Genomic DNA, 19687 nt, shown 5'->3' with positions numbered 1-19687 from the left:
CGGGGATGGTTGTGTTCAGCTCCTTCCTTACAGGCTGCTCCATTTCTTCTCTTTATATGAATGCTGTTGCATTTCCTCTTTGCCAGCCACCAAGGGGCACGTTCTCTGTGATCCTGCCTCTCCTGGTTAACTTCTCTTTTTCTCCCCCCGACATAGCACTTCTCCGCCTTGAGTTTTCACCCTGCTCTTCCTCTCTCTTTGCAACTTCTTTTCTGCTTGGTCACCCTAACAATATGTAGAAGCCCAATGCAAGAGGCCCTAGCAGTCGGGAAGTGAGTCTGCCTCCCCTTCCTGTCCTATTCTCGCAGAGGGTGAAAGGACCTGCAGTATTTTTCCCCTGGGCTCCTGCTGGTGACAGTTGTAAGTTATGGAGCTTGTATGGGATGTGGAGATCCAAACAATCCCTTGTTCTGCTTGTGCTGAAGGCCAGCCCTGGTCCCTTCTCTTCCTTAATCATTTCTTCTTAGAGATGGGTCTGAGCTACACCCTTTGGAGGGGAACTTTTCCAAAGTTTGGGGATGTTTTGGATCGGGGGCTTCAGTTTGAGCTCATTGTAGGGCAGGTTACAGAGTTTCGCTAATTTTATAGAGCTCTCTTGCTGTTCCTTCTGGTTCTCCATGCTTCTGTCTGTATTTCCCCCTTTTCTGACCACCCCACCTATGCAGGAGGTCCCCTGTTTAATTAGCATAAAGTGTCCTTCACACAAGTGATGTATTTTCCACAGCCTTGCCCACCAAATCTGGAATATGTTTTAAAAGGGCCAGCTGTGGTTCTTGCAAAAGTCTGTTCATTTTATTTTCTCTGTTCTAGATCATCAACGATTGCTTTAAAGAAAGGCATTCTCTGCTTCGATTATTCACCTGAGATGAACGTGCTTGGTAAGTCACCATCATCAAAGCCCATTTTTCACCCCACTGATCTCTGCACTCCATCTATAGTTGCTGTGTTGAAAGCTTTGATAAAAAGGCAAGTGTTGGGAAAGAGTCTGAGTTCAAATACAGAGAGCCGTGTCTTAAGCAGCCATGTAGGGGACAAGCAGAAACTGGTTACTTTAATGGCAGTGGCCTCATCATAATGGTGGAGTTTGGGACTCTCAGATCATGGGGTTCTATCTCTGACCACGTGGGCTAATAGCCATTGATGGACCTATCCTCCAGGAACTTATCTAGTTCTTTTCTGAACCCGGTTATAGATTTGTCCTTCACAACATCTCCTGGCAGGAGTTCCATAGGTTGATTGTATTCTGTATGTGTGAAATTTACCTCATGTAAAAGCCAGCACACGGCCTATATGGTATTCCATTTCAATCCCACTGAAACCCTCAAAATAGGGGTTAAGTGGAGCATGGGCAATGAGATTTTTCTTCTGCCTCCTGCTCTTAGTGGCCTGAGTAAATTTTTCAGTGAAGCTATCAATCAGCAAAAAAAATCAATACAAATTCCCTACATCATCATCCATAGAGAAATGTGAGACACCTGACATCTGAATCCCTTTACGTGTACTTGCATTGCAGATTAAAGCATGTGACACTGTGTTTCTCTGGTGGAATCTGTCGCTCTCTAAGCCAGTTTTAGAATGCTGTAATGTTTTAGACTAGAAATAGGAGACTTAGTGACGACACACAGGCTTGGCCTTATTTAAGATTTATAGCACATGTAGGAAAAAAACCTATTTTAAAATAACTATCCATTGGAGATTGTGGAAGAACACACACTGTTTGGATACAGTGAACTCTCCCAATCTGTGCTTCACCCCCTATTACTCATCTCATGGTCCTAGGTTTTCTCCTCTGTGTGTCAAGTGTGGTAATTACTTTGAATTCGAACAAGGAGACAGGTTAGGTTTGGGCCTAAGTGTCTTCTGATGTCCTGTTCCAGTGTTTCCTTCATGGGATGCTGGAGAAGTTAGGTACGTCCTTGCCTTCTTTTGTAACTAAAATGTATTTTCTTTACATTAGTGACCGGGGGATTGGATCCACTGGTTAGAATATGGAATCCATTTGTTACCAACAGCCCCATAACGCTGATGAAAGGCCACGTTACTGCTGTGACTCACATCATAGTCAATGGAAAGAGAAACACCATCCTCAGCATCTCCAAAGACAAAGTACAAAGTCCGGATTAAAGGAAAAATGGCTTGTTGCATTTGCAGCCATATATTTCTGTGCTCGGGCAATGGGAAAGCATCGTCCTCTAAATATCAGTAGAACTTACTAGATGACACTTCTGTGGGTATGATGTGTGCAGGAGCTGTGCCTGAATGACCAGCTGGATTTGTATTAGGTTTGAGAGAGATTCTTTAGTGCTAGACGTGGGAGCAGGAGAGAGGAGCCTTTGGTGTAATTAGTGCGTGCTCTTCAAAAAGAGGGTAAACGTTGGTGAAACTAGCTTGGCTGAATAGAAAACTATATCTTTGCATCCTCTGTGGGCCAGGTGCAGGGTACCGAGGGGCACCAGAATCAGTTAGTCAAATATTATAGCTGCCAGGAGCCTGGGAAGCTCCCACATCTGTTTAGTTAGGGGCTCCCAAAACATGAAAATGCAGTTTGCTCCTCCTTGCCTTCCTCTGGCCCTGTTTGTCTTAACCCCATCAAAACCCAGAGCGAATCAGTAACACTGCTCAGTCCCTGGCCATCTTCAGTGATGCCATTCCACCTTTGTTTGTAGCTCCATCTTGAGCAGATGTCGGGTACAAAGAGCCTTTGTTATTGTATCCTTATCTGTTGTGCTCAGCTCACTAACATTGGTGGGAGGAAGAAAAGGCAGTAGAAAAGGCTAAAATATTAAGATTTTAGCTTTAGCTTTGAATCTCCTTGTAGGTTGTGGGTTTGAACCAACCCCCCTAAGCATTCCATTCATATAGCTTGTATTGTAATTTAAAGCTAGTGCAGCTTCATACTTTAATGCTGCCTTCTCTGGAATTCTGCAAGCAAAACAAAAATTTCCTGGAGAATGTTGATATTTGGTTTCCTTGGGGAAGGCGGTGTCTATCTGGTAGGTCCTTTGCCTCCATTCCTGGGCTATTGCAGTGAACGAAACCTTACATTGGGATTGTGCATGTTTGGATATTGGCCTGAACGTATGGGAAAAGTGTATTTCCTCTGGGTTGAACTGCCAAACAGCATGAACTCTCTAATGTGCTTCACAAATGCCTTAATCCCTTTGACTTCTGGTTTCTTTCCTGCATCCTTCAGAATATCCGTGTTTGGGATTTGCTTGATCACTTTTGTCTCCAGTCCATTCCTGGCAGGACTATCTCGTTAGGAAATTGCCCGATTGTTGATGCCTATTACAGCGAGTTAAACAATATGCTTATCTGCACCACCTTCAAGGTGAGTTAGTTATTTTACCATTTAACAGAAGACATAATATACCCTTTTCTTTCACAAAAGGGAAAAACATATTTTTTCTCCTTTCTTTGCTCATCTTTCTCGCAGACATCAGTGAGGGATTAATTTTTGACTGAAGTTCAAAGACTTAGTCTTGTTGATTTAAATTCACTCTTGTGCAAAGGGCCAACTCAAGGCTTATGCACCGTTTAAATCTTTAGGGCTTACATGGGACTGGGGCTGGGTAGGAAATGTCTTTCCCAACCTGCAAATGGTTTTGAGAGTTTGAAAATGTTACCATCAGCATGGGAATGGAAGATTGAAATCTTGACTGTTCACAAATGTAAAAAACTGGAAAGCACATCCCTGTTTGAGCCGGGAGGTCTGGCATCGACATACCTGAGCTAGTTCTGCTCAAGCGAGCACCCAAACATAGCGGTGTGGGTGGAGGTGTTGTGGGGGCTAGCGGCTCAAGTACAAACCCAGGGAACCGGAGTTGCTGTCTGTGCTGTCCTGGCTTTGGAGCAGAACCAGGGCAGGTTTTTGTACACCAGCAAGGAATCACGCCTCCCGGCTTGAACAGACGTCGTGTAAGCTCTTGGTTGGGGTCAACTGAAATGTTTTTTGTTTTGATAATTTTGAGATGTCTGATTTTGGCCCTTTTTTTCTTTTTTTTAAACTTTTTCAGTCTGTCTCACTTAAGTTTCAAAATGAGAAATTGTTTTGAACCGCAGAACCAGTATTTTTCTTTTTGAAAATGTTAAAATGAAATGTTCCAACTATTTTTCAAAGTTTTTTTTCCTCTACGTTTTGTTGAATGGGGAAACTTGCTGAAGCAGACCCCGTTTCATCAGCAGGTTGTGTTTCACCAAATTGACATTTCTGTTGAAAAACCATCAAAAAATCCCAACCAGTCCGGCATGGGGCCTTGTGCCTGAGGTGAATGTCCACCCACTGAGACACAGCATGGCCTAGTGGAGACAAACTCAGGAGCATGTACTTTTTAGTTTCGTTTCTGCAACTGGCATGCTTTGTGGCCAAGTGGAGGTCAACTAACTTCATTCTCTGTACTGCAAAACTGGGACAGTGATACTCTCTAGCTACCTCACAGGGATATTGTAAACAAGATTTTGACTGAAATTCTCATCTTGTTCAAGTGAACAGAGCATCAGTGGGACTGCTCACGTTCGTCAGGGGAGCAGGGTTTGGCCCTCTGTTGGGGTCTGATCCTGCAGAGTCCTGAGTGCTTTCCACAGGGTGCCATTAGTTCCTATTGAAGTCAATGGGAACTGCATGAGCATAGCACTTTGCAAGGTCCTGCCCATAAGTGTTTTTATAGTGCTTTGATGACATAAAGTGCTAAATGCTGTCAGTGATACATGGTGGCGGTATTAGTAAATGCTGGATTTTTATTCAGTAGGCGGTTTGGAATAGAGATGCAGATATTCACTGACCGTGTCTGGGGATGGACGCGGATCCAAATTCTATATCTGGAGCCCTGCAGATCTGCGTATATCCCTGGGTATATGTGGACCATCTTTGAGGATTGCGGATCAGACATGGTTACAAATTTTGTATCCATGCAGGGCTCTGCAGGCCAACTGATGCTCTGACATCAGTTCCAGATATCCCCCCCTAAAAGAAGGAATAGCTGGATGTAACCGAATGTTTCTTCCAGTGTATCTGCAGGAGGATGGCCATCCTGAAAAAACATTATAGTCTGGGTATTTCAATGGACGAAAGTGGCACTTTGGTATCAGTAACACAGCAGTGCAGATGTTCTTGAGGTCCTGGTTTATTTTTCTTTGGGGGGTATAGTAATATTGGGGGGCTATCTTTGCTGATGGTTTCCCTGTTCTTGAAGCATGTAGATACCTTTAGTCTATGTTCCATTCACTGCCTAGAGGTGGCAGCTCTGATTCATATAATTCATCTTTTATTCAAATCCTGATGGTTCTTTTTGCAGAAATGTTTGTTTCTGCAGTTTATGGTTTTTTAAATCTATTTCAATCCAGATTGGAATTTTCTATGGAGATTTAGAATTCATGGAAACCATTAACTCAGAAGTCACGTCCCATGACCAGCCGCTATGTACAGTCCTGTATAACAGGAACTTCAAACAGGTGAGTGCCAGGATTATAAACTGCCTTAATATCTGTGGTCACTAATAAACTGCCGTAATGACATATCAATGTCTAATGCACTGATCTGCTCCCCTCCTTTATGTCTTATGACCTTGAAATGCCGAGAACTTGATAGATTGACAATATGTACTTCTTCATGGTGGTCTGTGCAGGTGGTGAGTGGTTGCCATCGTGGGATGGTCAGAGTCTGGGATATCATGACTGGGCAAAAGATGATGCAGTTTATGACCTCGGAGGGCAAGCACACCGAAATAACAGCAATGACTTTTGATGGGCCGGAGAGACGCCTCATCACTGCTTTGAAAGATGGGACAATCAAATTCTGGAACTTCAACAATGGGGCCTGTCTGCTTGAGATGCCTCACTTGGATAAAACGGAGGTCAGCACCGCATGAAAGGAGAGAGATGTGTTTTATCAGCGCTTGTCACGTCCATCTCTCCTCTGCTCCAGCCTGGAGTAGAAACACCATTTCATTATCCTTGATTCAGCTTGCCAGGGAGCAGAGGGTGGTGCTACCATAGTGTTTTATCTCCTAGGATAAGTAAGTGGGAGGAGATTGACAGACTGAAATACCAGTAACAATTTTACTTGGAAAAGGGGCCCTTTTAGGGCCAGACTATCAAACTGTCTGTAAAAACCCTGCAAACGTTGCAGAGGCATCCATTGTGCATATAAAACCTGCCTTCCTACATGCAGTTTGACCAAGTGTGACAGCAGTGATGGGTAATTTGGTGCACAATTATCTGATTTGTGCAAATTTTGCACAAATGGGGGAAGTGTGGATTTTGCATATGTGAGCAGATGTTTTCCAGGCAATTACTAGTTATAACTTAGCATTGTGTCTGTGTCTTTCCTGTAGATCAGTGGAATTCTGTATATCAATCTGAAGATATATGTGACTGGGTGGAGTAAAAGAGTTACATGGTACCTGTAAGTAGGAAGTGGGCAGGGGTTACACGATCCAATGTAAAAATGTATTTCCTTGGTTCCCATTGCTGGCTCGTTATCTCTAACCCTGCTGTGTACCAAATGTTTCCTTAAACATACCAATACCTAAAAGGTGAAGTAGATTATGGTCTGGAGAGGGATTTGTTGTACTTTACAGTCCACTTCCTTCTAACTTCATTAAATACACTGGTTTCAGAGTAGCCGCCATGTTAGTCTGTATTCGCAAAAAGAAAAGGAGGACTTGTGGCACCTTAGAGACTAACCAATTTATTTAAGCTTTCGTGAGCTAAAGCTCACTTCATTGGATGTACAAAAGCTTAAATAAATTGTTTAGTCTCTAAGGTGCCACTAGTACTCCTTTTCTTTTTATTAAATACACTGTTCTTCCTGGATGACTGTTTGATCTTGCTTACCAGAGATGTGAAAGAAAATGAGGTAATTGAATACAAACACTGGAAATCCTACCACTCAGAGGACATCTTATCTATAGCCAAATACAACAGTCAACTCTTGGCTACTGCCTCCTGCGATGGAGATGTAGTGATCTGGAGTACAGACTCGGGACAGGCAGTCTGCAGGTTTAACGCATCCCAGAGTCCTTTGACCCTTACGCCAAACAGGGTAAGTTCAAGAACAGCTGCCCAGCTCTGTTTCCTACACAATTCAATGCTGCAGTATGTTAAAGATGCCTTCCGATTACTGTTAAATTGAGGGGATGCGTGCACTACATTATAACAGGGTCAGCTAATAGGATTCCTCTGTCGCTACATACAAAATGGTGGGATCTAAATTAGTTGTTACCACTCAAGACCTTGGTGTCATCGTGGATAGTTCTCTCAAATGATCTGCTCAATGTGCAGCTGCAGTCCAAGAAGTGAACAATGTTCGGAACCATTAGGAAAGGGGTAGATAGTAAGACAGAAAGTATCATAATGCCACTATTATAAATCCATGGTACATCCACACCTTAAATAGTCCATGCAGTTCTAGTTGCCTCATCTCAAAAAAGATATATTAGAAGAAGTACAAAGGAGGGTAACAAAAATGCTTCCAAGTGAAAGATGATTAAAAAGACTGGAACTGTTCAGTTTGGAAAAGATGCAACTAAGCAGGGATATGAGAGAGGTCTATAAAATCATGAATGGTGTGGAGAGAGTCAATAAGGAAGTGTTATTTACTCCTTTACATAACAGAAGAACTAGGGGTCACCCAATGAAATTAATAGGCAGCAGGTTTAAAACAAACAAAAGGAAGTGCTTCTTCATATAACCTGTGGAAGTCATTAACAGGATGTTGTGAAGGCCAAAAGTATAACTGGGTTCAAAAAGCATTATAGACTTTAAAGCCAGAAGGATCATGATCATCTAGTCTGACCTGTGCATTGCGGGCCTCACCCACCCACTCCTGAAATAGAGCCATAGCTTCTGGCTGAGGTACTGAAGTCCTCAAATCATGATTTAAAGACTTCAAGTTACAGAGGACCCACCATTTACACTAGTTTAAATCTGCAAGTGACCCATGGCCCAAGTTGCAGAGGAAGGCAAAAAAATCCCAAGGTCTCAGCCAGTCTGTTCATGGATAAGTTCATGGAGGATAGGTCCATCAATGGCTATTTGCCAAGATGGTCAGGGACACAGCCCCATGATCTGGGTGTCTCTAATCCTCTGACTACCAGAAGCTGGGCCTGGAGGACAGGGGATGGATCACTAGATAAATTGCCCTGTTCTGTTCGTTCCCTCTGAAGCACCTGGCATTGCCCACTGTTGGAAGACAGGATAGTGGGCTAGAAGGACCATTGGTCTGACCCAGTATGGCCGTTCTTGTGCTGTTATGATTTACAGTTAGAAAATATATTATTTTATTTAAAAAAAAGTTTAATTTTTTGTTGCTCATCAAAATTAGGTACGGATGATAGCTGGAGCCAGGCTGTGTGCCTTTAGTTCTACGAACGTTCTGCAATCCTGATTTATAACGTCCCTGCTCTTCCATTTCCTGAATGGGGACCTGGAAATCTGATGAATTTTACAGTTGTTTTGTGCTATTGGACACAAGATGGATCCTCTACACACTAAGTTGGGAGTGATAGAGAAGTTATCCAAATAAAATTATGAATATTAATAATACTCCAGCCAATCGGAAACAAGATAGTTAAAGTACAGTCAATTGTGTTTTTAATCAGTCTCTTGGTCTCTAGTTGGTTGAGGCACAGAACAAGTCTGTGCTTGTCCACATCAGAGCACGCTCATCTCAGCTGAAACAGCAGCTGTCCTATCACTGGAACAGATTGAAATTGTGGAGCATGAAGAGTCACTTGATGTTTCATCCGCATGTCAGTGCCCAGAATTCTGGTTTAGCTCTTACAGAACAGAGCTAGCATCTGCACACTGTGGGACAGCATAGATCTGTGGTGTGCTTTGTAAGATGCATCATGTTTTCATAGGACTGGAAGGGACCTGGAGAGGTCATCTAGTCCAGTCCCCTGCACTCATGGCAGGACTAAGTATTATCTAGACCATTCCTGACAGGTGCTTGTCCAGCCTGCTCTTAAAAATCCCCAATGATGGAGATTCCACAACCTCCCTGGGCAATTTATTCCAGTGCTTAACCACTCTGACAGGTAGGAAGTTTTTCCTGATGTCCAACCTAAACCACCCTTGCTGCAATTTAAGCCCATTGCTTCTTGTCCTATCCTCAGAGGTTAAGAACAACAATTTTTCTCCCCCCTCCTTTTGTTCCAATGCTTTACAAGGCTGGACTGTGGGAAGTTTTGACCACTATGAACCCTCAGATCTTGTATTGAAAATATGTTGCATTGGTATTTGTTCCACATGTTAAAGGCTCATCCTTCTCTCACTGAAGTCACAGAAGTTATGAATGGGAGAAAGATCAGACCCTAATTTAGTCCCACTGGCAGCTACTTCTCAATAGAAACAGGGATTCTACTTCTCCTTAAGCTACTGCAGCAGAAAAGTGATGTTGCTGGCCAGAATGGCTGGGTCTGCTTTGAAAGTGAAGAACCCATTGCTGCTTCAGTCATGCAGCCCAGCAGGTGGGATGGGATGTAGCAGTTTGAAGAAGGAAGATGGGAAAAGTCTCTAGGGACAGTTTCACCCTGAATGCAATTTTTGTTCCCATTGCTTAGGTGTTTACTGAGAGTAAGGAAGATCCCAGCAGAGGAAACATCCCAAAGAAACCATCAGTATCCATAAAGCTGAGCGGTTATGCTGAATCTGGGAAAAAGAGTTGGGCAGGCTCGAGGACTAGCGCCTCAACTAGGCTTTCAGCGACTGGGAAGCCTTCGGTTTCCTTTTTTGGCCAAGGCAGAAATTTGGCTCCTGCTCCATCTGTTATAAGACAGTCCAGAGAAAAGCAACGGGATCAAGCTAAAGCACAGCAGGTATGGTTCTGTGAAGGCTCTTGTGCTTTAGGCTAAACCCACAACAAGCTCTGGCTTGTTCCAAGCTGGGGTGAAGACATGTCACAGTGTAAGCATTGTTGTCTTTTACACAGTGAACCACACCATAAACAGCAAATGGTAAAAATTCAAGGTGGTTTCCTGGTACTCTTGCTTCTTTTCACTCCCCACCCACCCCCTGCTGCCACTGCATGGTTCTTACACAGCTCTCTGCTTCTTTTGGCCCTTACTCACCTCTGTAAGGGGGTCTCATGACTTGGCCTTATAATGAGAACTTCTTGTAGTTAAGGTTGAAAGAAATATTGGCCCCTCAAAAAATCACTGTCATGTCTTACCACCCTGCAGAGACTGCTGTCAAGAAGAGCAGAACCTAATCAGCCTCCGGTGAAAGGCCTGGCTATAGGTATGTGGTGGTGTTTTTGATTCTGTAGGCAAAGCCTCCAGGAGGGGAAAATACTGACAGAGACAGTGATTCTCCCAAAGACCAAGATACTGCTGAAACCAGCAACCAAAAGCAAAACTATCCAAATTGGCAGGAAGAGTTGAAGGGCCTCCCAGCTGCTGTGGAAAAGGTTAGACATCTACATTTCTCTTTGACCTACCCAGCAATCAGAGTGGATGTGAGAGTGGACAGGGAACGTGTTGCTATGGCTTTCTCTTTTGCAGATACTTTTCCTGGAGACACGTGAGCAGTCCCCTGACACAGCCATTCTGCTAACCAGCTCTGCAGGTGGCTACATCTATGCCTGGTCAGTCAGTAGTGAAGGGGGGATGTTGGGCAAATTTCGGGCAGTACATGGTGATGATGTAGATGCAGTAGTCGGTACCATGTCCACGGATCCAGAGGACTTCATCTTGTTGACTGGAGATTCCCTAGGCTATATTAAGGTGATTGTTTTATGATATCTGAGAAACAGCCTCTTTGAGAGTCTGACTCTGAAGATAAGGAATAAAGTCATAGGATTTGTAACTTGTCTGCTGTTCAAAACAGACCAAACAGCTTGTTCCATTTGAAAGGGTGGGAAAGTAATGAGCTGTGTGAAAACTTGAGACCTTAATTTAAAACCCAGTGAATGAATGAACAAAGCTGCAGAGCAAATGGGACTATCTTTAGTCCCTACAGATGTCACAAGAATGAAAACTGGGGGGTGAGTTATATGCATCACTCATATTATAGTGAATGGGAGCATTGTGACTGGTCACTTCCTAGCCAGTTTCAGGGGAATGTGCAACATGGTGTTTCTGTAAATGAAAATTAAAAAATTACTAACAAAGTCTCTCCTTAGATCTGGGATATCGAGAATTATTGCAAATCAAAAGAGGTAAAGAAAGTTTCCAGGGCAGGAAAGACAGAAACATCTCATAGAAATGAGAACGTGTTTCGTGACCTAATCCCAAAATATTGCAGAGTTCCTGCCGGAAAAAATCCATCTGTGGAAACTAATGAGGTAGTGCATTTCAGAATCTGTGCTGTAAAGAGTTTATACATTATATTAATTAGCAGTAGCATAGCCTTGTTTCCTTAAACTCTTCTCATCACATTCAGGGTGGGGTTGGCATTTCAAGAGTTTTCTGTAGTGAACTGAATTTTCTGCAGGCCTCTAAGATGTCTCTGCATGATAAATGGGACTTGTGCTCCTAAATCATGTAGGTGCTTTCGAAAATCCCACCCTATATCCACAAATATTGCCCACGCATTTTTAGAAGCTTATTGGAAGTCTGACTGTCAAGCTGTCTGGAGTGGCACTCAAGCATGAATAACAGCCTCAGGTCAGACTGTGTAGCAGCAGGGCACAAATCCCAAACTGGTTGAGAGTTCTATACTTAGATTTCACCAACAAAGGATCAAGTGTGAACTCCTCAAGCACTTATAACAGGCTTAACATGGAGTCACAGACAGTCCCCTTGGGTACTCCTATCTATCTTGCCACCCAGTAAACTTGCCTTTGTGTGATAGATGCTCTCTTACACCAAAAATTACAACTTCCCAGTCCCAAAGGACCAATCACTTACCCCAGATCAGCTACACCTTAGATCCTACACCAAAGACAATGCTTGTAGCCAATCCTATAATAAATTAACTAAAGATTTATTAACTAAGAAAAAGAAATGAGTTCTTTACAAAGTTAAAGCAGATAAACACATACGAATGAGTTAGTCTTAAGTTCCAAAAGGTAATAGAAGCTGTTGTAATATGCAAGCTCTATAAGCCCTTTAGGGTTAACCCAGGGCAAACAGCTGGGGATCCCTTGCTTATGCTTAGAAATCTTTGCCCCTCATTGTTCAAGCAGCATAGAGATATCAGTTTCTTCATGGTGGATTTTTATTGCCTTCCTCCCAGAGTTCAAGCTGGTGGGACGAGTGCTTGTGCACGTCTCCTCATTGTGAGTGCGAGGGGAGCAATTAGCAAAGTCTTCTGTCCCCGGATTTTCCACAATGGCTTGTCTGATGTCTGTGGTTCTTCTTTTGCTGGGCAGGAGATGACACCCCTTGTGGAAAACTAATATTTCACACTTGGTAATGCTTCTCTTCTGACTGTGAGGTTTACACTTTCAGAGTAAACACTTAAATGCTATCTTATAACCCGGGATACAGACATTAGAAGTGAGATTAATGCAGGCAGCAACTCACAAGCATTTCATAAATTCTAAACCCATTTTTCTAAATCTGATACCTATTTTAACAATACTAACACACAGGTGAGTCAGACTGGCTTCCAGCCGTGCATTTGTCATCGTACTGTGAGGCCTAGGGGCCTTGGTGTGAGCTGGCACTTGGCCTGCCAGCGTCACAGTGACCACCTCTTGAAATATTTGGTAGATTAACTAAGCTATGTGGATTGGTCTCATTGCTTTTGGGAAGGTATCACTAGATGTGCTGATGCATGACATTATTTTCAAAATAAATACCAGGATTATTTCTCTTTTTGGAGTGACATTAGGAAAACATACCTTTCTCCTCACCCTTGGAGGTGACCTGCACTAAATTGACACCACCTCAGTGAGGAAGGGAGGAGGTTCTTCAGCCCTTCCTGGCTCAGCGAGATGTGATTTTATAGCAAGAGGGGAAAAACAAATATACTTGCCTTCTTTGAATTGAGAAATATGGGCCAAGAAGATCCTGACTTTGTAGACTCCCTAGTATTGTACTGGATACAACCCATTAGGAGATTCCCAGTGGAACTGGGATACAAAAGGAAGACTTGGCCAGCTGATGCATACCGCTATCAAGATAGTTACAGTTTATGGTCAAAAAGGTGTCAGAACTATAGAACCCTATAGAAAGAGGTAAACAGAGAGGTGGCAAAGTTTGCAGATGATACTAAACTGCTCAAGATAGTTAAGACCAAAGCAGGCTGTGAAGAACTTCAAAAAAATCTCACAAAACTAAGTAATCGGGCAACAAAATGGCAAATGAAATTTAATGTGGATAAATGTAAAGTAATGCACATAGGAAAAAATAACCCCAACCATACATACAATATGATGGGGGCTAATTTAGTTACAGCTAATCAGGAGAAAGATCTTGGAGTAATCGTGGATAGTTCTCTGAAGATGTCCACGCAGTGTGCAGCGGCAGTCAAAAAAGCAAATGGGATGTTAGCAATCATTAAAAAAGGGATAGAGAATAAGACTGAGAATATCTTATTGCCCTTATATAAATCCATGGTATGCCCACATCTTGAATACTGTGTACAGATGTGGTCACTGCATTTCAAAAAAAATATACTGGCATTAGCAAAGGTTCAGAAAAGGGCAACTAAAATGATTAGGGGTTTGGAACGGGTCTCATATGAGGAGAGATTAAAGAGGCTAGGACTTTTCAGCTTGGAAAAGAGGAGATTAAGTGGGGATATGATCGAGGTCTATAAAATCATGAGTGGTGTGGAGAAAGTGAAAAAGAAAAAGTTATTTACTTGTTCCCATAATATAAGAACTAGGGGCCACCAAATGAAATTAATGGGCACCAAGTTTAAAACAAATAAAAGGAAGTTCTTCTTCACTCAGCGCACAGTCAACCTGTGGAACTCTTTGCCTGAGGAGGTTGTGAAGGCTAGGACTATAACAGGGTTTAAAAGAGAACTGGATAAATTCATGAAGGTTAAGTCCATTAGTGGCTATTAGCCAGCATGGGTAAGGAATGGTTTCCCCAGCCTCTGTTTGTCAGAGGGTGGAGATGGATGGCAGGAGAGAGATCACTAGATCATTACCTGTTAGGTTCACTCCCTCTGGGGCACCTGGCATTGGCCACTGTCGGTAGACAGGATACTGGGCTGGATGGACCTTTGGTCTGACCCAGTATGGCCATTCTTATGTTCTTATGTACTAGCTTTATACCATTATCATTGCTGTCCACAAACCTGAAGGGATAAAAGTTTGTTTCTTGGTAGATTATGTTCTCATGGTATTTAAATACCATGGTGATAACTGCCATAAAAATAGCTGAGATAAGGTGTGGAGATTATTTATCGATTATAAAGGTTTGTGTCATGTTTAAACAAAGCTGTTGACCTCCCAAGTGAGCATCTTCACAAATTAATTTCTCATGTCATCTGTTCTGCAGGTCCTGGATGGCTGGAGTACCACCCTTATCCCCCCAGATCTTCTAAACTCTTGGAGGGGTCATCTGAAAAACGTCTCCCACATTGTATATGTGGAAAAGCTCAGACTAATTGTCACGTCCAGCTATGATTGCAACGTCAAACTCTGGATGCTCTCAGGCAGGCACATAGGTACAATGGTTTGGAATGCTAAAGCCATTCATACCAGCTGGTGTTTTCTAGACATCCACCTTGGTTATGAGACAGAAGAGACAAATAGATGTGTCACTTTTGCTGTCTTGTTAGATAAAACTGGCTTCCTAACTTAAGTGCAATTTGTTAACTCTAACGGATTTTTATTTGGGTAGGATGGCTGGCTCTCAGCTCAGTCTAAATTGGACCACAGCTGATGCACCAAAAAGCTACATCCTTAGAAATATTCTGAGCCCATCAATGCCGTTTTGGTTATAAAGTGAGGAAAGTGCTGCAGAACGGAAAGTGTCAGCCAACTCTCACCAAAGACTGTGAAACTAAAACTACAAGGAAGTTGTCTCATGGCTCAGGACCCAGCTGAAAATCTTCAGGGAGAACATTGCACATAAGAATGGCCAAACTGGGTTAGATCAAAGATCCATCTAGCCCAGTGTCATGTCTTCTGACAGCGGCCAATGCCAGGTGCCTTAGAGGGAACGAACCTCTGTAGGTGAGCTAGCAATGCCCAGCTGCTGCCTGAAGCCATCCCAGGCATAGTGCTATTTCTTACTAAAACATTAAAGATAAATATGTGACAGCCCTTAGGAAGATAAAGTTGGTCTTTAGTAAAGGCTCGACTGGGAGCCTCCAGGTTGTAGAAATAACACCAGTTGCATACAGTATTGCAGTTAAGAAAAATGATGCCATACAACTCCCATTTCTAGGATTTCCCCCTTTTCTGTAAATTTTACTTTAAAAGAGAAAAAGAAGATTTCAATCCAATTTGTCAATTTTTAAAAAACAATCTAATTTGTTGAGGGAAATGAAGGAAATGTTGACCAGAAATTCCATCCTGGATCGGAGAAATCTTCCTGATGAAATTTTAGTCGCAGCCAATAAGTTTCCATGGAAAGCTTCAGTTCTGATGAATTGGCATATTCTGAAGAAAAAATGTTTTGTCAATACATTTCCACCCAGCTCTAGGGATCTGTAGCATAGTGATGACCATAAAGTCCTGTGTTTATCATCGGCTTCACTTGCAAAAACCTTTGTTTCTCCAGAGATAGGAGAATTGCCAGTCATTCCAAAGGCAAACAAGAGTGAGAGGTTTGCTTGTAGGCAGTTGTTAATTGCTGTGTCTGGGTTATCCATTCAGCCCTCATTCTGACCTTTCTTTTCTGCTGGTTTAAATGGCAGGGACCTTTGGGCAGTCATTGTGGAACGTTGGGCTGCAGTATCTGAGGTCAGCCAAGGTGCCATCGGAAATCCGAAGGGTTGGTTCCACTCAAACCCTGAAAGTGCTCAATGAGGGCAAGTTCCCGCACTGGGAGTAAGTGAACTGGAATGCGTCTTTGAAGAGTCACATTTAAGCAAATGCCTTTCTTGTGTGGAGGGTAAATACGATAGCCTCTGTCTTTCTCACGTCTGGTTTCAGTATGCTGGTGCAGTCTGTATCTGAACTCGAAATAATGGACAGGGATGGTTAAAGGAACTGATTAACTCATTCATTTTTTGTCAGCAGGGTGGGGGGTAAACCCAGTAGCTGCCATGATCTGTTATAAATCTCTGTTCAGCAGGTATTCAATCTCTTTCTCCATGGTTCCAAGTTGGATTTTTAGGGCTGTCTCTCTTGGACTATATTTACACTAGCATTTTTGTCAGTAAAACCACACCCCTGACTGACACAAGTTTCACCGACAAAAGTGCCGGTGTGGAGCGTCTCCTGCCAATATATCTACCGCTGCTTGTTGGGGGTGGTTTAATTATGCTGACAGGTGAGCTCTTGCCCATCAGCATACATGGGAGACCTTACAACAGGTACAGCTGTGCTGCAGTAAGGTCAGCAGTGTAGACATATAGCCTTGGACTTTTTGGGGTCTGTAATATTTAGACTTGAGATAAATTCAATCAATTTTTCCATTCCCAAAGGGTTCCATTCACAAGAAAAATGTATGGAGCCTTATCGAAAGCATTCGATATGTCTCTGTTTCTAGGGCTGCTCTGAGAAGATTTGTTCTTTGTCTGACTGGACACTAAATTCCATAGGTCTAGTCCTGTCCTCACATACACCCATCAGCTCTGGTTGAAACCACTGAGAGTAGTGAGGGCAGAGCTGGGCCTCGGGAGAGCAGCCAGTGTTAGAAGTAGAAGTGCTGAGTCCCACCACGAACTAGGAATTGCAGAGAGCTGAGAAAATGTTAGATAAGAGGGCAGGGAGGGGCGAATGAGAAACGATGCTGACTTTTCCTGAACCCAGAGAAGCTCCAGTTCAAGTCCTCTCTTATTTTATCCTAATTATTTTGCGTAGTCCAAATGCAGCATCTGCTTTAAATATTTCCTAGTTCAATGAGTAGGGTGGGCTCCATTCTGCTGCATTAGGGAAGAGGGGAAAGGCTATTAGTTTGCTGTGGAAGTTTAATCCTCTCCTTATGCCTTTGTGCCCAGAGATACTCGAAGCATTATGCATGCGCTTAGCCAGGAGAGGAGGCAGCATTCCATGCTGACGAATTTATTGCGAGGAGAATCAGACCTAATCTTAGATTTTAATCTGAATTTAAAAAAAATGATCCAGAAAGAGAAGCGACTGACCCGTTATATGGATGAACAAATTGAGGCCGAGTGGCACCAGTGGGAAAAGAAGGGGAAGCTGGTGAGCAAACCAGTTATGTTGTCTGACATGCTGTTTAAAAGGGACAATGTACAGAGGGCTGGAGGGAGAATCTTGCACAGGGAAACAAATGTAGTAAACTGCCTTCTTTTTACTGTAATTATCACAGAAGAGTGAGATCCTGGGCTCCTCCTACAAGCAAAAAATGAGGCGTCATTTATCTGAATTCCTCCCAGATGTAAAAGCCTGTGTTACCAACAAAGAGCAGGTAAGTTAATGTCTTTCCACTGGAAGCTACACCCTCAGGGCCTGAATATCTGAGGGAGATGTCTTTAGTCCTTGACAATGGAAAGATAGTTTCAGATATAGGCACTGCAGAGGAGAGGGATCTTGCACAAATGGTAAGATGGACAGGAGCAGAAAGGAGGCAAATGATAGGAATGTGAAAAGAACAGAAGTTGGGTAGAGGCAGGTAGGACTTAGGATGGAGCAGAGGTTCTAAAGGAAGGCAGGCAATTTTTGGATGTTGAACAGGAGGCTGATGGGGGCCGGGGGGGGCGCAGTACAGTCATTTTTTTGTACTACTGCTGCCTGTTTTCCTTCTACGACTGCTACAGAACAAGGCCTGAAAGTGCAAAAAAAAGCCTCTAAAAATTTCCAAACAAGACTTCTTTTGTCTCGTCCAGGCCAGGGTCTATCACTGTATCCAGTATGCTGACCTGCAGAATGTCACTCCTCCTCCAGTTCCTGAGATGTTGGTAGAGATGCAACAATTTCAAGCAAACTTTAGGAGAAAATCAAGGTCAGGGAAAAGGTTATCAGCTGCCATTTCTCACAAGCTAAATCTGAAAACCCATCAACAAAGTAAACTGTCTTCACGCACAAAAGACTGAACTTCACTGAAAGAAGCTGATCTGGTCCTTTGAAATAGATTGACATGTAACAGGGGAAAAATGTGTAGGATATGTGAAAAACCTAACTCTGTTTTCTTAACAGATGCTAGAGTCCATACAATATATGGGCATCATTTATAGCTTGTAAGAGTCATAGACATTCTAGCCATCTGGTTTTATAAATGTTAGAAACAATTTTTGAACAGGTAACGTATTTGAGAAAATGCTGGATCTTGCAAATAAAGGAAACATTTATTTTATGTGCTAGCTTGGAGTTTAATGCACTGCATGTTTTTCTTCGTGAATGAGACATGGAGCCTTGAAATGTTGCCAGTTGGAGTAATTTCACCTGTTAAATGCACCTTGTTGAAGAGCTGCAGAAAACCAGGATGGAATCTTTCACAGAGCTCTCAATATAAGAATGCAGCGGGCTTCATAAAGAAGTTAGGGTTGGCAGCTTCTAGATACATTACACGTCATTGGCAGGGTTGTCCTGGGTATGTAGCGAGGCGCCCCTCTGCTCCCAACAGTTAGTGTGATGTGTAATCACGAGGAAAAAGTCTCAACTTCATCATATGTCTAAAGTATTTAATACTAATATCTTCCTAAGAGCTGTGTAGATTGTTACAACATCTCTGTAAGACAGGCAAGGGTTTCCATTTTCTAGGTAGGTAGAGGGTAAGTGACTTGCCCAGTGCTGCAGTGGGCCAAAGGAAGAGTTGAGAATGGCCCCACCTTTTAGCCATTAGACAATGCTGTCCCTTACTTGATTAGCTCCTTCTACAAAGAAGTGTAATATGCTGCTGATATTGACTAGACAAAGTGGTAAAAAAAGCTTTAAAGGGATCTTTGTGACCCAGGGAGCAGGTGTCTCAGGGCATATAGGTATAACCCAAGTGGTGTCCTCACTAAATCATGAGGTAAAAATGTGTGTTAGTTGATAAAAACAGCTCTGGAATAAATCTGGTAAACAAAAGAATACGACGGGATATTGCTGCCACCTGGCAGGCATCAAAGATCAGAGGGCACGTGATCTACAGGTGCTGAATCGCATGGACTTGCTCAGTATATTAACTGTAGAGCCCCTTGCCGCTCCTCCCCGCTGGCTACTGATGCTGAGAGTCTCAGCTCCTCTTTCGGCATGTGCAGAAATATGTGTATACTGGGGAAAACCAGGTTAGTTACGTTTCAAGATCTCAGAGAGAGCTAAGCCAAACCAGCTTAGTTCAAAACCTGACTGGGGAAAATCCCTCTTTTTTCCATTAAATGTTTGCAAGTTACCTCAATATTTCCAGGTTCCTGTGCCATGTATCGTCCTTTTCTGATCTTAAAAAATTCGGACTGAAATCTAAAGAGGGGGTGACATGAGCAGAATTATTTTTATACTCCCCATGGACCAGCTATCAGAAAAGGGGGTTTTACTGCAAATAAGTGAAGAGTTTCTCTTGGGTTTAATTTGCTGCTATCAATCCATTTTAAGGGAGAGAATCCTGTAGACTACAAAAGGAAAAACCTTGAGATAGGTGCGATCACAGTTACAAACACTGACTAACTGTAACTCTGTTCCCATGTGGAGTGTGTGTAAGTCATCACAATCGTCTTCCAGTCGGAGGGGACT

At 42.8% G+C, this 19687-nt stretch overlaps 1 protein-coding gene across 1 annotated transcript in view; it reads left to right on the top strand.

Annotated features, from left to right (window-relative positions):
* The window catches only part of EFCAB8 (EF-hand calcium binding domain 8), a 35615-nt gene extending 17279 nt beyond the window's left edge, over window positions 1-18336 (top strand). Inside the window, exons 11-26 of the mRNA XM_048820558.2 lie at window positions 811-878; window positions 1958-2106; window positions 3194-3331; window positions 5344-5451; window positions 5625-5852; window positions 6333-6403; window positions 6838-7042; window positions 9564-9818; window positions 10268-10408; window positions 10503-10724; window positions 11123-11284; window positions 14400-14568; window positions 15766-15898; window positions 17014-17218; window positions 17346-17444; window positions 17863-18336. Of these exons, the coding sequence (XP_048676515.1) occupies window positions 811-878; window positions 1958-2106; window positions 3194-3331; window positions 5344-5451; window positions 5625-5852; window positions 6333-6403; window positions 6838-7042; window positions 9564-9818; window positions 10268-10408; window positions 10503-10724; window positions 11123-11284; window positions 14400-14568; window positions 15766-15898; window positions 17014-17218; window positions 17346-17444; window positions 17863-18069 (2560 nt within the window). The 3' untranslated portion in view covers window positions 18070-18336. The remainder of the gene's footprint in view (window positions 1-810; window positions 879-1957; window positions 2107-3193; window positions 3332-5343; window positions 5452-5624; window positions 5853-6332; window positions 6404-6837; window positions 7043-9563; window positions 9819-10267; window positions 10409-10502; window positions 10725-11122; window positions 11285-14399; window positions 14569-15765; window positions 15899-17013; window positions 17219-17345; window positions 17445-17862) is intronic.
* Window positions 18337-19687: the final 1351 nt, after the last annotated feature.

Source organism: Caretta caretta, chromosome 13, assembly GCF_965140235.1.
Source record: "Caretta caretta isolate rCarCar2 chromosome 13, rCarCar1.hap1, whole genome shotgun sequence".
Lineage (NCBI taxonomy): Eukaryota > Metazoa > Chordata > Testudines > Cheloniidae > Caretta > Caretta caretta.
Note: the sequence above shows the minus strand (reverse complement) of the source record. Positions and strands in the feature narration are given on the sequence as shown.